Source organism: Salvelinus alpinus, chromosome 3 (genome assembly GCF_045679555.1).
Source record: "Salvelinus alpinus chromosome 3, SLU_Salpinus.1, whole genome shotgun sequence".
Classification (NCBI taxonomy): domain Eukaryota; kingdom Metazoa; phylum Chordata; class Actinopteri; order Salmoniformes; family Salmonidae; genus Salvelinus; species Salvelinus alpinus.
The window spans coordinates 63,426,882-63,440,598 of NC_092088.1; the positions used below are offsets into that span (position 1 = coordinate 63,426,882).

At 41.4% G+C, this 13,717-nt stretch overlaps 1 protein-coding gene across 1 annotated transcript in view; it reads left to right on the plus strand.

Moving 5' to 3' along the window:
* The first annotated feature begins 6,486 nt into the window (after positions 1 to 6,486).
* The window catches only part of LOC139569836 (inactive heparanase-2-like), a 63,039-nt gene continuing 55,808 nt past the window's right edge, over positions 6,487 to 13,717 (plus strand). Inside the window, exons 1-3 of the mRNA XM_071391174.1 lie at positions 6,487 to 6,517; positions 6,884 to 7,057; positions 11,199 to 11,370. Of these exons, the coding sequence (XP_071247275.1) occupies positions 6,487 to 6,517; positions 6,884 to 7,057; positions 11,199 to 11,370 (377 nt within the window). The remainder of the gene's footprint in view (positions 6,518 to 6,883; positions 7,058 to 11,198; positions 11,371 to 13,717) is intronic.

The window sequence follows — 13,717 nt, forward strand, 5'->3', positions numbered from 1 at the left end:
CAGGATTGTGTCACGGCACATATCTGGAGAAGGGGATCAAAAAATGTATGCATCATTGAAGGTCCCCAAGAACACAGTGGCCTCCATCATGTTTAAATGGAAGAAGTTTGGAACCACCAAGACTCTTCCTAGAGCTGTCCACCTGGCCAAACTGAGCAATCGGGAGAAGGGCCTTGGTCAGGGAGATGACCAAGAACCTAATGGTCACACTGAAAGAGTTCCAGCGTTCCTCTGTGGAGATGGAAAAACCTTCCAGAAGGACAGCCCTCTCTCCAGCACTCCACCAATCAGGCCTTTATGGTAGAGTGGCCAGATGGCAGCCACTCCTCAGTAAAAGGCACATGACAGCCTGCTTGGAGTTTACCAAAAGGCACCTAAAGACGCTCAGACCATGAGAAACAAGATTTGCTGGTCTGATGAAACCATTATTGAACTCTTTGGCCTGAATGCCAAGCGTCACGTCTGGAGGAAACCTGGCACCATCCCTATGGTGAAGCATGGTGGTGGCAGCATCATGCTGTGGGGATGTTTTTCAGCAGCAGGGACTGGGAAACTAGTCAGGATCAAGGCAAAGAACGGAGCAAAGTATAGAGAGATCCTTAATGAAAACCTGCTCCAGAGCGCTCAGGACCTCAGACTGGGGCGAAGGTTCACCTTCCAACAGGACAACAACCCTAAACACACAGCCAAGACAATTCAGGAGTGGCTTTGGAACAAGTCTCTGATTGTCCTTGAGTGGCCCAGCCAGAGCCCGGACTTGAACCCGATCGAACATCTCTGGAGCAACTTGAAAATAGCTGTGCAGCGACACTCCCCATCCAACCTGGCAGAGTTTGAGAGGATCTGCAGAGAAGAATGGGAGGAACTCCCCAAATACAGGTGTGCCAAGCTTGTAGCGTCATACCCAAGAAGACTCGAGGCTGCAATCGCTGCCAAAGGTGCTTCAACAAAGTGCTGAGTAAAGGGTTTGAATACTGATGCAAATGTAATATTTCATTTTTAAAAAGGACACATTTACAAAAATTTCTAAAAACCTGTTTTATCTTTTCATTATGGGGTATTGTGTGTAGATTGATGAGGGGGAAAAAACGATTTAATACATTTTAGAATGAGCCTATAACATAGCAAAATGTGTAAAAATTGATGTAGTCTGAATACGTTCCCGAATACAATGTATCTGTTGTAATTGGTGCTATTAGGCTGTTGTGAAGTGTGTGTACGTGTGTGTGTAGTGACTGTAGCAGCTATTGAACGGGTGGTCTCCTGTCCAAGCCAACGTCACCACTTCTATAGTTCAGTTCAAACTCATCTGGTCCAATAACCCTATTCCACAATTACATGACTGTGTAAATAACACATTGTATATACAATACAATGTGTTATTTACACAGTCATGTAATTGTGGAATAGGGTTATTGGACCAGATGATAGGTAGAAAAGAGGCAAGGGCTCAACAAACAAACCGAATGTGTGGATTGCAGTTTCACATTGTTTGCATACTGTTGTAAATCAGGTAGTATTGCAAGTATCACTTTAACTGTAGAAAGTGAACGGCAGACATTTATGTTGTTTGTATGTCCCTGGTTTCATTGACACATCTCCAACTACTAAATCATTACAATGCTTAATCACTGAACCATGCCGTGAACTGGAGACATGTCTACACTATTACATGGGCTTCTCTGGTCAAGCTACTATTGAACAGTGTTAAGGCGTCAGGATGCTTCAGGTCAACTGGCGCCTAGGCGAACTAAGCTAGTGTGCTTGCATACTACCTTAAAATGACCTTCGCTTGAAAAACGAGAAATAGTCAGAATTAATCTAAGATAATTAATTTTGAAGTTTTTGCCGAGGAGATCTTAGTAGCACAATTTTAAATCTAAGATGTTTGGTGCAGTATTACTCAATGAAAACATTCCCATGAAATCGAGTCGTCTCTCGTTGAATGACAACAAAGACTTTATTGATCAATCACCAACGAAGGGGCGTAGACTTCAGCTACCGACTACGGCCTCCAGAAAAAAAATGTGCCCGAGCAGCTGAAAAAATCCTACCGAAGTCTAAAACTAACAAAAACGTCACAAAATGTTGTCATAATATATGCACAAACTCTTCCGAACTGTTTTGGCTGGAAAGCATGCGGCGCTTTTAGTCCATTCCAATGACACAACACATTTTTCAGGTTTAATTTCTCTTGTTTGGGATAATCTCTATACTCTTTGTAGTAGCTATGGCTGCCAGAATAGAGGAATTGCAGACTTGCGAGGCACTCACTCAAGACAGTGTGTGTGTGTGTGTGTGTGTGTGTGTGTGTGTGTGTGTGTGTGTGTGTGTGTGTGTGTGTGTGTGTGTGTGTGTGTGTGTGTGTGTGTGTGTGTGTGTGTGTGTGTGTGTGTGTGTGTGTGTGTGCGTGTAACTTTAGAATTGAGGCATGGCACCAGACGATGCTCCAGACCTCTGTACTCCATGGTGCTGCTACACTACATGACCAAAAGTATGTTGACAGCTGCTCGTTCCAAAATCATGGGCATTAATATGGAGTTGGTCCTCCGCTTTGCTGCTTTAACAGCCTTCGCTCTTCTGGGAAGGCTTTCCACTAGATGTTGGAACATTGCTGCGGGGGACTTGCAAAATTGTTCAGCCACAAGAGCATTGGTGAGGTTGGGCACTGATGTTGAGCGATTAGGCCTGGCTCGCAGTCGACGTTTCAATTAACTCCAAAGGTGTTGAGGTCAGGGCTCTGTGCAGGACAGTCAAGTTTTTCCATGCTGATCTTGACCAACCATTTTTGTATGGACCTCGCTTTGTGCACGGGTGCATTGTCATGCTGAAACAGCATGGGCCTTCCCCAAACTGTTGCTACGAAGGTGGAAGCACAGAATCATCTAGAATGTCATTGTTGACTGTGGCGTTAAGATTTCCCTTCACTGGAATTAAGGGGCCTAGCTCGAACCATGAAAAACAGCCCTAGACCATTATTCCTCCTCTACCAAACTTTACATTTGGCACGGCGCATTGGGGCAGGTAGCGTTCTCCTGGCATCCGCCAAACCCAGATTCATCCGCGGACTGCCAGATGGTGAAGCGTGATTCATCACTCCAGAAAAAGCGCTTCCACTGCTCCAGGGTCCAATGGGTTTTCATGGCCGAGCAGCCTAAGCCTAAGATCAACATGCACAATGCCAAGCTTTACACCACCCCAGCTGACGCTTGGCATTGTGCATGTTGATCTTAGGCTTAGGCTGCTCGGCCATGAAAACCCATTTCATGAAGCACCCGACAAAAAGTTATTGTGCTGACGTTGCTACCAGAGGTAGTTTGGAACTCGATAGTGAGTGTTGCAACTAAGGACAGACGATTTTTACACGCTAAGCATTTCAGCACTCGGCGGTCCCGTTCTGTGAGCTAGTGTGGCCTACCACTTCGCAGCTGAGCCGTTGTTGCTCCTAGATGTTTCCACTTCACAATAACAGCACTTACAGTTGACCGGAGCAGCTCTAGCAGGGCAAAAGGGCATGGCAGGTATCCTAGTAGTTAGAATTTTGGGCCAGTAACCGAAAGGTTGCAAGATTGAATCCCCGAGCTGACAAGGTAAAAATCTGTCGTTCTGCCCCTGAACAAGGCAGTTAACCCACTGTTCCTAGGCTGTCATTGTAAATAAGAATTTGTTCTTAACTGACTTGCCTAGTTAAATAAAGGTAAAAATTAAATTAAATAACCAATTTGATGGACTGACTTGTTAGACAGGTGGCATCCTATAACGGTGCCACGTTGAAAGTCACTGAGCTCTTCAGTAAGGCAATTCTCCTGCTGATGTTTGTCTATGGAGATTGCATGGCTGTGTGCTTAATTTTATACACCTATCAGCAACGGGAGTGGCTGAAATAGACGAATTCACTAATTTGAAGAGGTGTCCACATACTTTTGTATACAGTACCAATCAAAAGTTTGGACACACCTACTCATTCAAGGGTTTTTCTTTATTTTTACAATGTCTACATTGTAGAATAATAGTGAAGACATCAAAACTATAACACATATGGAATCATGTAGTAACCATGTAAAGTGTAAAGTGTTAAAGTAAAGTGTTAAACAAATCAAAATATATTTTATATTTGAGATTCTTCAAAGTAGCCACCCTTTGCCTTGATGACAGCCTTTCACACTCTTGGCATTCTCTCGATTTGCTTTTCCAACAGTCTTGAAGGAGTTCCCACATTTGCTGAGCACTTGTTGGTTGCTTTTCCTTGACTCTGCGGCCCAACTCATCCCAAACCATCTCAATTGGGTTGATGTCGGGTGATTGTGGAGGCCAGGTCATCTGATGCAGCACTCAATCATTCTCCTTCTTGGTCAAATAGCCCATACACAGCCTGGCGGTGTGTTGGGTCATTGTCCTGTTGAAAAACAAATTATAGTCCCACTAAGCGCAAACCAGATGGGATGGCGTATCACTGCAGAATGCTGTGGTAGCCATGCTGGTTAAGTGTGCCTTGAATTCTAAATAAATCACAGACAGTGTCATCAGCACAGCATAAACTGGGTCTGTGGCTTCGGCTTTTTGGGTTGCATTTACTTCAGTCATTTAGCATACTACTTACTGTACAAAATAGAATTGAATAGAAACACAATGGAATATAATATAATATAATTGAACAGAAACACAATGGAATATAATATAATATAATTGAATAGAAACACAATGGAATATATTATAATTGAATAGAAACACAATGGAATATAATATAATATAATTGAATAGAAACACAATGGAATATAATTGAATATAATTGAATATAAGCACAATGGAATATAATATAATATATTGAATAGAAACACAATGGAATATAATATAATATAATTGAATGGAAACACAATGGAAAATAATTGAATAGAAACACAGTGTAATATAATAGATTAGATTCACATGGCTAACTAAATTATATGTAAAAAGCACGACATATACATCTGTGTGACAGCTAGAGGTCATTGTTATCTGAAGTTGCTGCATTGACAAAATGGCTGCATTATTCATCCCCCATATTGTATCGTTTAATTCAGGGCTTCGGTTATGAATTTGAATCTTTAGAAGCTGATAAATGTGCTAGCCTTAACAAAGCATTGAGCTGTCATATGTTGACAAATTATATTGACAGAGAGAGAATTCCTTACATCAGTTCTCGCCAAGTTCTGGATTGATATTTGGAATAATGCTTTTAGCAGGGATAGTCTGGGGAATATGAGCAGCGCTCAGAGCTGTAGTATGTGTGTTTTTGTGTGTTTATGCATGTGCATGTGCGTGTGTATGTGTGTGTCTGCAAAATGATGAAACACTCGCAGGAACTACTGAAATCCGCTAGGGAGTAACATCAGAGGTTTCCAGAAACAATAGCTGCTGGTTTCGAGACCCTGGCTGCTTCATCTCTAATGTACCATTTATCTCAATAAGTCTGGATTGATTATTGATTGTTAAACTTGGTCCCACTTTAAACAGACTACAACATATTAAGGCTTTATATAGTATACATAAAGTCTTCTTAATCACAATATAAATGCTTCACAAATCATCTATAAACTAATGTCATACTGTATAAATGGTATAAAGTGTGACATAACAGCTCCCTATGTAGGGTGCATTGTGTGTGTGTATGCGTGTGTGTGCTTCAAAGACTCCATCTCGGCAGGGGACTCTAATGAGAATATAAATCAGTATTTCTGGATCTGGACCTAGGAGGGAGAAACGATGAGACCCCCTTTAGCGACTTCACACGCACACACACACTGACATTTCACATGTCAAGGGCATTACTTCACCATGTGTGGACAGACCTATGTCATTTTACACATATAAAACACAGCCTTTTGAACCATATCAAGTTCATAAATATCTTTAGAGAAAGTTTCTTTCTGGACCTTTCAGTCATGATTTATTTTATTGTCATATCTGCTCAGCAGGCTGCCGTTCAGCTATGCCCTTCACCTGGTCTTCATCAGCAGGCTGGGATATCCATCAGGACACGTCACCCCACACACACACACACACACACACACACACACACACACACACACACACACACACACACACACACACACACACACACACACACACACACACAGACACAGACACAGACACAGACACAGACACAGACACACACACACTCCACACTCCACACTCCCCTGGGCATTGTATAGGCCTGGTTAGATGTATGGTTGGAATTAATCCAGTTAAATGATCACTTAGTCTACAGAACTGAAACAATAAAGGTAAAGTGGACTGTAGTACTGTAGAGTTTAGATGATGAGTCAGGCTCAGATTGATGGGGTTAGGTAAAGTGGACTGTAGTACTGTAGAGTTTAGATGATGAGTTAGGCTCAGATTAACAGGGTTAGGTAAAGTGGACTGTAGTACTGTAGAGTTTAGATGATGAGTCAGGCTCAGATTAACGGGGTTAGGTAAAGTGGACTGTAGTACTGTAGAGTTTAGATGATGAGTCAGGCTCAGATTAAAGAGGTTAAAGGTTAGAACTAGGAAGAGGAGTTTTTCAGGACGAGTCGGGGATCACTTAGTTTTGATAAATCATTACATTTGTGATAGGTTTGTAGCTACATATATTCCCACAGTCAAAAATGTATCTAGCCATCTAATGTGGAGTCCCCACCACCACTGATCCTATAGTAGGAGGTGTTAGGTCCAGATGTTAGACAGGGCACAGTTTTTCTAGCTAGTTTTACCTAGCATACTGGAAAAGAAATGTCCCATATCTGTTTTCAATGTTTATTAATATTTATTTGTAATAAAGTTAGCCCGGCCACAATATGATTGACAGTTACCTCAAATATTTTGAAAAGAAACAAAGTTACAACTGCGTCTGGTTTGCTCCCAGCCAGGTCTTTAGACAAACTGTACAACTTTGCCGAGTGTGCTGGTCTGCATCTGGTCCTTGGGCTCAACGCCCAGCAGAGAAACCCTGACTCCTCCTGGAACTCCTCCTCAGCACTCAGCCTCCTCAAATACAGCGCCGGGAAGAAATTCAACATCTCCTGGGAACTGGGCAACGGTCAGTATCTACACAACATGATATAGTATATATTATATAATTTATGCTATTTAATACAGTAGAATTATAAAACATTAGGTAACACTGTACTTGAAGGGTGTATACATAACGCATCCCGGACACCTTTATGAAAACCTTTCTAACACCTTTATGAAACCCTTTCTAACACCTTTATGAAACCCTTTCTAAAACCTTTATGAAACCATTTCTAACACCTTTATGAAACCATTTCTAACACCTTTATGAAACAATTTCTAACACCTTTATGAAACCATTTCTAACACCTTTATGAAACCATTTCTAACACCTTTATGAAAACCTTTCTAACACCTTTATGAAACCCTTTCTAACACCTTTATGAAACAATTTCTAACACCTTTATGAAACCATTTCTAACACCTTTATGAAACCATTTCTAACACCTTTATGGAACCATTTCTAACACCTTTATGAAACCCTTTCTAACACCTTTATGAAACAATTTCTAACACCTTTATGAAACCCTTTCTAACACCTTTATGAAACCATTTCTAACACCTTTATGAAACCATTTCTAACACCTTTATGAAACCATTTCTAACACCTTTATGAAACCATGTCTAACACCTTTATGAAACCATTTCTAACACCTTTATGAAACCATTTCTAACACCTTTATGAAACCATTTCTAACACCTTTATGATATGCATTTATCCATTCTACACTGACATTTTTTATTTTCACAGGCACAGTACCCAAACCCAAAGTATTATCCTAGGAATACGTTTTTGACTTAAGTTGGCAGAGAACATGCTGTAGGTCTAACATGACATTTACAATTGGTGCCCCAGGGCTTATTTTGAAAAATAAGTCATGATTGAACAGAAGCCATTCAGAGAGTGAAGAAAGAGTAGAGAGAGAGAGAGCGTAGAGAGAAAGAGCGAAGAGAGAGAGAGCGAGGAGAGAGAGAGAGAGAGAGGGGGGGGGGGGGATATTTTGGGATGCTCAAGTATGGAGTGGTTTTAAAAAGGAGAAGTTAACTTTTACTTGGTACTCATCCCGGATCCGGGAGCACCCCCCACAGTAAAAAAGCTGACTAGCATAGCCTAGCATAGCGTCACAAGTAAATACAAGCATCTAAATATCATTAAATCACAAGTCCAAGACACCAGATGAAAGATACAGATCTTGTGAATCCAGCCATCATTTCTGATTTTTAAAATGTTTTACAGGGAAGACACAATATGTAAATCTATTAGCTAACCACGTTAGCAAAAGACACCACTTTTTTTACTCCACCAGTTTTTTACTCCATCAGTAGCTATCACTAATTCGACTAAATAAAGATATATATAGCCACTAACCAAGAAACAACTTCATAAGATGACAGTCTGATAACATATCTATGGTATAGGATATGTTTTTTTAGAAAAATTTGCATTTTTCAGGTATAAATCACAGTTCTACATTGCAGCTGCAATCTGAAATAGCGTTGGAAGCAGCCGGAATAATTACAGAGACCGACGTCAATTACCAAAATACTCATCCTAAAACATTTCTGAAAAATACACAGCCTACAGCAATTGAAAGACAAAGATCTTGTGAATCCAGACAATATTTCAGATTTTCTAAGTGTTTTACAGGGAAGACACAATATGTAAATCTATTAGCTAACCACGATAGCAAAAGACACAACTTTTTTTCTCCACCATTTTTTTCCTGCATCAGTAGCTATCACTAATTCGACTAAATAAAGATATATATAGCCACTAACCAAGAAACAACTTCATAAGATGACAGTCTGATAACATATTTATGGTATAGGATATGTTTTTTTAGAAAAATGTGCATATTTCAGGTATAAATCACAGTTCTACATTGCAGCTGCAATCTGAAATAGCGTTGGAAGCAGCCGGAATAATTACAGAGACCGACGTCAATTACCAAAATACTCATCCTAAAACATTTCTGAAAAATACACAGCCTACAGCAATCGAAAGACACAGATCTTGTGAATCCAGACAATATTTCAGATTTTCTAAGTGTTTTACAGCGAAAACACAATATATCGTTATATTAGCATACCACATGAGCTAACATCACACCAGCATTAAATCAAGGCAAAAGGGGCGATAACGTTATCGCCACCAAAATATATTAATTTTTTCACTAACCTTCTCAGAATTCTTCAGATGACAGTCCTGTAACATCATATTACACAATGCATATAGAGTTTGTTCGAAAATGTGCATATTTAGCATCACAAATCGTGGTTATGCAATGTAATCTGTCAAAACATGGCATGCATTCGGGCCGGCGCCATCTTGGAAAGGCACCTATGTTTACGATTATTTATCGATTAGATTGACAAAAAAAATACAGGTTGGACAGCTAATGAAAGATGCATTGGTTATTAATGCAACCGCTGATTTAGATTTTAAAAATTTACGTTACTAGACATACATTTTGAGTTACAGCCAGACTAGTGCCGCAAAAAATGGCTGACAACTGCGTTTACATTTTTCCACATAAATACGGAATAAAATCATAAATAACTCTTACTTTTGGACGAGCTTCCATCAGTATCTTGGGCAATGTGTCCTTTGTCCAAAAGAATCGTTGCTTTGTTGTAAAACGACCTCCTCAACTTCAGAACTAGCAGCTAACGATAGCTACACGGCACACACATGCCCAAATCCTCAAACGCAATACTAAGGAAATTCAGAAAAATAGCAATATACTCGCATAAACTGATATAAATCGGTTTCAAATAACTTCGTTATGATGTTTCTAACACCTATATCGAATTAAATCACAGACGGATATATCTTTGATCAATAACGAGAGCTTTTGAGCATGCGATTCTGATGTCCTCCCTTGCGTCCTGGCGAGCGTCGAAAAGAAGGGACATCTCACTCCATTCCCTTTTATAAACTCTGACAAACACGTAGAGACACCATTCCACTTCTCATTGGTTACTGACATCCAGGGGAAGGCGGGTGCAGTTCATGTCAAGCCATAGGGCACACACAGAGTTTTAAACTGATCCGAGATCAGAGACTATTTTTCAGAGCTTCGCATGTCCTGTCATGAGTTTCGCTGTAGAAAGAGTTCTGGTTCACCCACAGACATAATTCAAACGGTTTTAGAAACTAGAGATTGTTTTCTATCCAATAGTAATAATAATATGCATATTGTACGAGCAAGAATTGAGTACGAGGCAGTTTAAATTGGAAATGTAAAAAAAATAATAATGCTAACAGCTCCCCCTATTAACAGCTGATTACTTGCTCAGTGATGCATCGTTGACCCAAGAACACCTGCCAATATGACAGACACAAGCAGTATGGCCAGCAGGGGGGAACTATAGGGGTCTGTGTTTTTATTTTGGGGGGAAATTGAGCCTCCTTCTGGCTGAGACCATCAACACAGATGGAGAGAGAGAGAGAAAGAGAAGGATAGAAAGAGGAAGGTGGGGAACCTCCCTGTTATCTTGGCCCATTCTCCTGGCAAGGCCTCCCTCCAGCAGCATTACAATAATGACAATTTAGTTATCGCTCACTTACTGGGCACTGAGAGAAACATATGTTGGACAGTGCCTCTCTCTCTCTCTCTCTCTCTCTCTCTCTCTCTCTCTCTCTCTCTCTCTCACACACTCTTACACTCTCACACTCTCTCTCCACCTCTCCAACACTCTGGGTGTCTTCTTTAACATTGCTTGTGTTGGACAGCGTTAGAATTGACACACTCTGTGTCTTTCTGTATTACTGTGTACATAGGGTTCCATTCAAGGACAACATAAAAATGTCAGTACTGCCCAAGTTGTGTTTAGCAGCAGACTGAGCTAGAGGGGGTCTGTGATGTTATGTTGTTGAAGTGTTTCAACTGTTCACTTATGGAGCAAAGATCCTCCACCAAGGTGGAAAACTATCTGACCAAGACAAGCTCTCCAGAAATAGGATTTAACTGGGTAAATAAGCTGGTAGAATGTATTGACAAATTAACCTGAATGAAGATCGAAGTGAATGTCTATTTGTTTTAAAGATTGCCATTTGCACTCCATCTTTCACCAGAGTGGAATGGTTACTGTGAAATGGTGGATCATACTGTTTATATCACTTCCTGACCTTTAATTTCATCCCTCTCTCCATCTCTCTCCAGAGCCTAATGGTTACCGTAGCATGATGGGTCAGACAGTGAACAGTACCCAGCTAGCCCAGGACTACACCCTGCTGAGAACGTTACTGCAGTCTGTACGCTACTATAGCCGAGCACACCTCTTGGGCCCGAACGCTGGACGACCACGCAAAAACGCCATTCTGCTGCTCGATGGGTGAGTCGCTTCACTGACACCGTTGTCACTATATGGCCACACTACAAGGTCCTGAACTATGGTATGGAGTTATCTTTTGGAAATGTGATTTAAGCAACACACACACACCCACACACACACACACGCACCCACGCGCACGCGCACGCCCACGCACGCACGCACGCACGCACGCACGCACGCACGCACGCACGCACGCACACACACACACACACACACACACACACACACACACACACACACACACACACAGGCCCAGTGTTTATGTAGAAGCCTACAGTCTGATGGTCCCAGGCACTGGTATAGTTAAATAGGCTGTCAGCTGTATAGAGTGTCAGTGGATTGATAAGGTGGCCAAGCGATGTCCCACCTGTCCCCTCGCTCTCTCTTCTCTCCTTTCTCCTTTCTCTTCTCTCTCACAGACCAGATAATCTTTGTCTAGTCCTCTTATACACATTTCCACCCCTCTATCTTAGACACACCATTGGGACTTGCCAAAAGTAGTGGATTTGTTAGGTTCATTGTTGGATTTGTTATATGTTAAATGGTGGATTTTTTCCACTCCAAAAATATGTATTTGGCAGAGCAGCATTTTTTTGCATAGCTGTAGGATGCTTATGTACACTGTACAAAATATAAATGCAACATGTAAAGTGTTGGTCCCATGTTTCATGATCTGAAATAAAAGATCTCAGAAATGTTCCATACGCACAAAAAGCTTATTTCTCTCAAAGTTTGTGCAGACATTTGCTAACATCCTTGTTTGTGAGCATTTCTCCTTTGCCAAGATAATCCATCCACCTGACAGGTTTGGCATATCAAGAAGCTGATTAAACAGTATGATCATTAGACAGGTGCACCTTGTACTGGGACAATATAAGGCCATTCTAAAATGATCCGTTTTGTCACACAACACAATGCCACAGATGTCTCAAGGTTTGAGGGAGCATGCATTTGACAAGCTGACTGCAGGAAGGGTCACGAGAGCTGTTGCCAGAGAATTGAATGTTAATTTCTCTACCATAAACCACCTCCAACATTCTTTTTGAGAATTTGGCAGTACATCCAACCAGCCTCACAACCGCTTCGTGTGGGCGAGTGGTTTGCTGATGTTAATGTTGTGTACTGAGTGCCCCATGGTGGTGATGGGGTTATGGTATGGGAAGGCATAAGCTACAGACAATGAACACAATTGCATTTTATCGATGGCAATATGAATGCACAGAGACACCGTCACGAGATCCTGAGCCCCATTATCATGCCATTCATCCACCTCCATCACCTAATGTTTCAGCATGATAATGCACGGTCCCATGTCACAAGGATTTGTACACAATTCCTGGAAGCTAAAAATGTCCCAGTTCTTCCATGGCCTGCATACTCACCATACATGTCACCCATTGAGCATGTTTGGGATGCTCTGAATTGATGTGTATGACAGCGTGTTCCAGTTCCCGCCAATATCAGGCAACTTCGCACAGCCATTGAAGAGGAGTGGGACAAACATTCCACAGGCCACAATCAACAGCCTGATCAACTCTATGCGGAGGAGATATGTCGCGCTGCATGAGGCAAATGGTGGTCATACCAGATACTGACTGGTTTTCTGATCAACACCCCTACCTTTTTTTAAAGATATCTGTGACCAACAGATGCATACCCGAATTTCCAGTCATGATTAAAGTCCATAGATTAAAGCCTAATTAATTTATTTCAGTTGACTGATTTCCTTATATGAACTGGAACTCAGTAAAATCTTTGAAATTGATGTGTTTATATTTTTGTTCACTATAATAAAGGCAGCTAAAAATAGATATGCCTGACGTCAATGTTTTGGCTAGAGCTTTTCTGTAGGTACACATCAATAGATATAACATTTATGTTAGCAATACTTACTACTATACAACTCTTACTTTCTATAGCTGAGCTGATGAGTTTGATTTAGAGAGTCTTGGAAGACCATTTTACACATTTGTGAATTAGGAGGGAGGTCCTCCTCTAACTCCTCCTCCTCTCTGTTCTCCTCCTTTCCCTCCACCGGTCTTTCTCCTGGTTTGACCAGTCTTTCCCCTGGTTTGACCAGTCTTTCTCCTGGTTTGACTGACCGGTCTTTCCCCTGGTTTGACCAGTCTTTCCCCTGGTTTGACCGGTCTTTCCCCTGGTTTGACCGTTCTTTCCCCTGGTTTGACCAATCTTTCCCCTGGTTTGACCAGTCTTTCCCCTGGTTTGACCGACCGTTCTTTCCCCTGGTTTGACCGACCGGTCTTTCCCCTGGTTTGACTTTGTCTCACGGTCACAGCCTCTGTCTCAGGTGTGTGTGTGTGTGTGTGTGTCTGCCACAGTTGTCTGC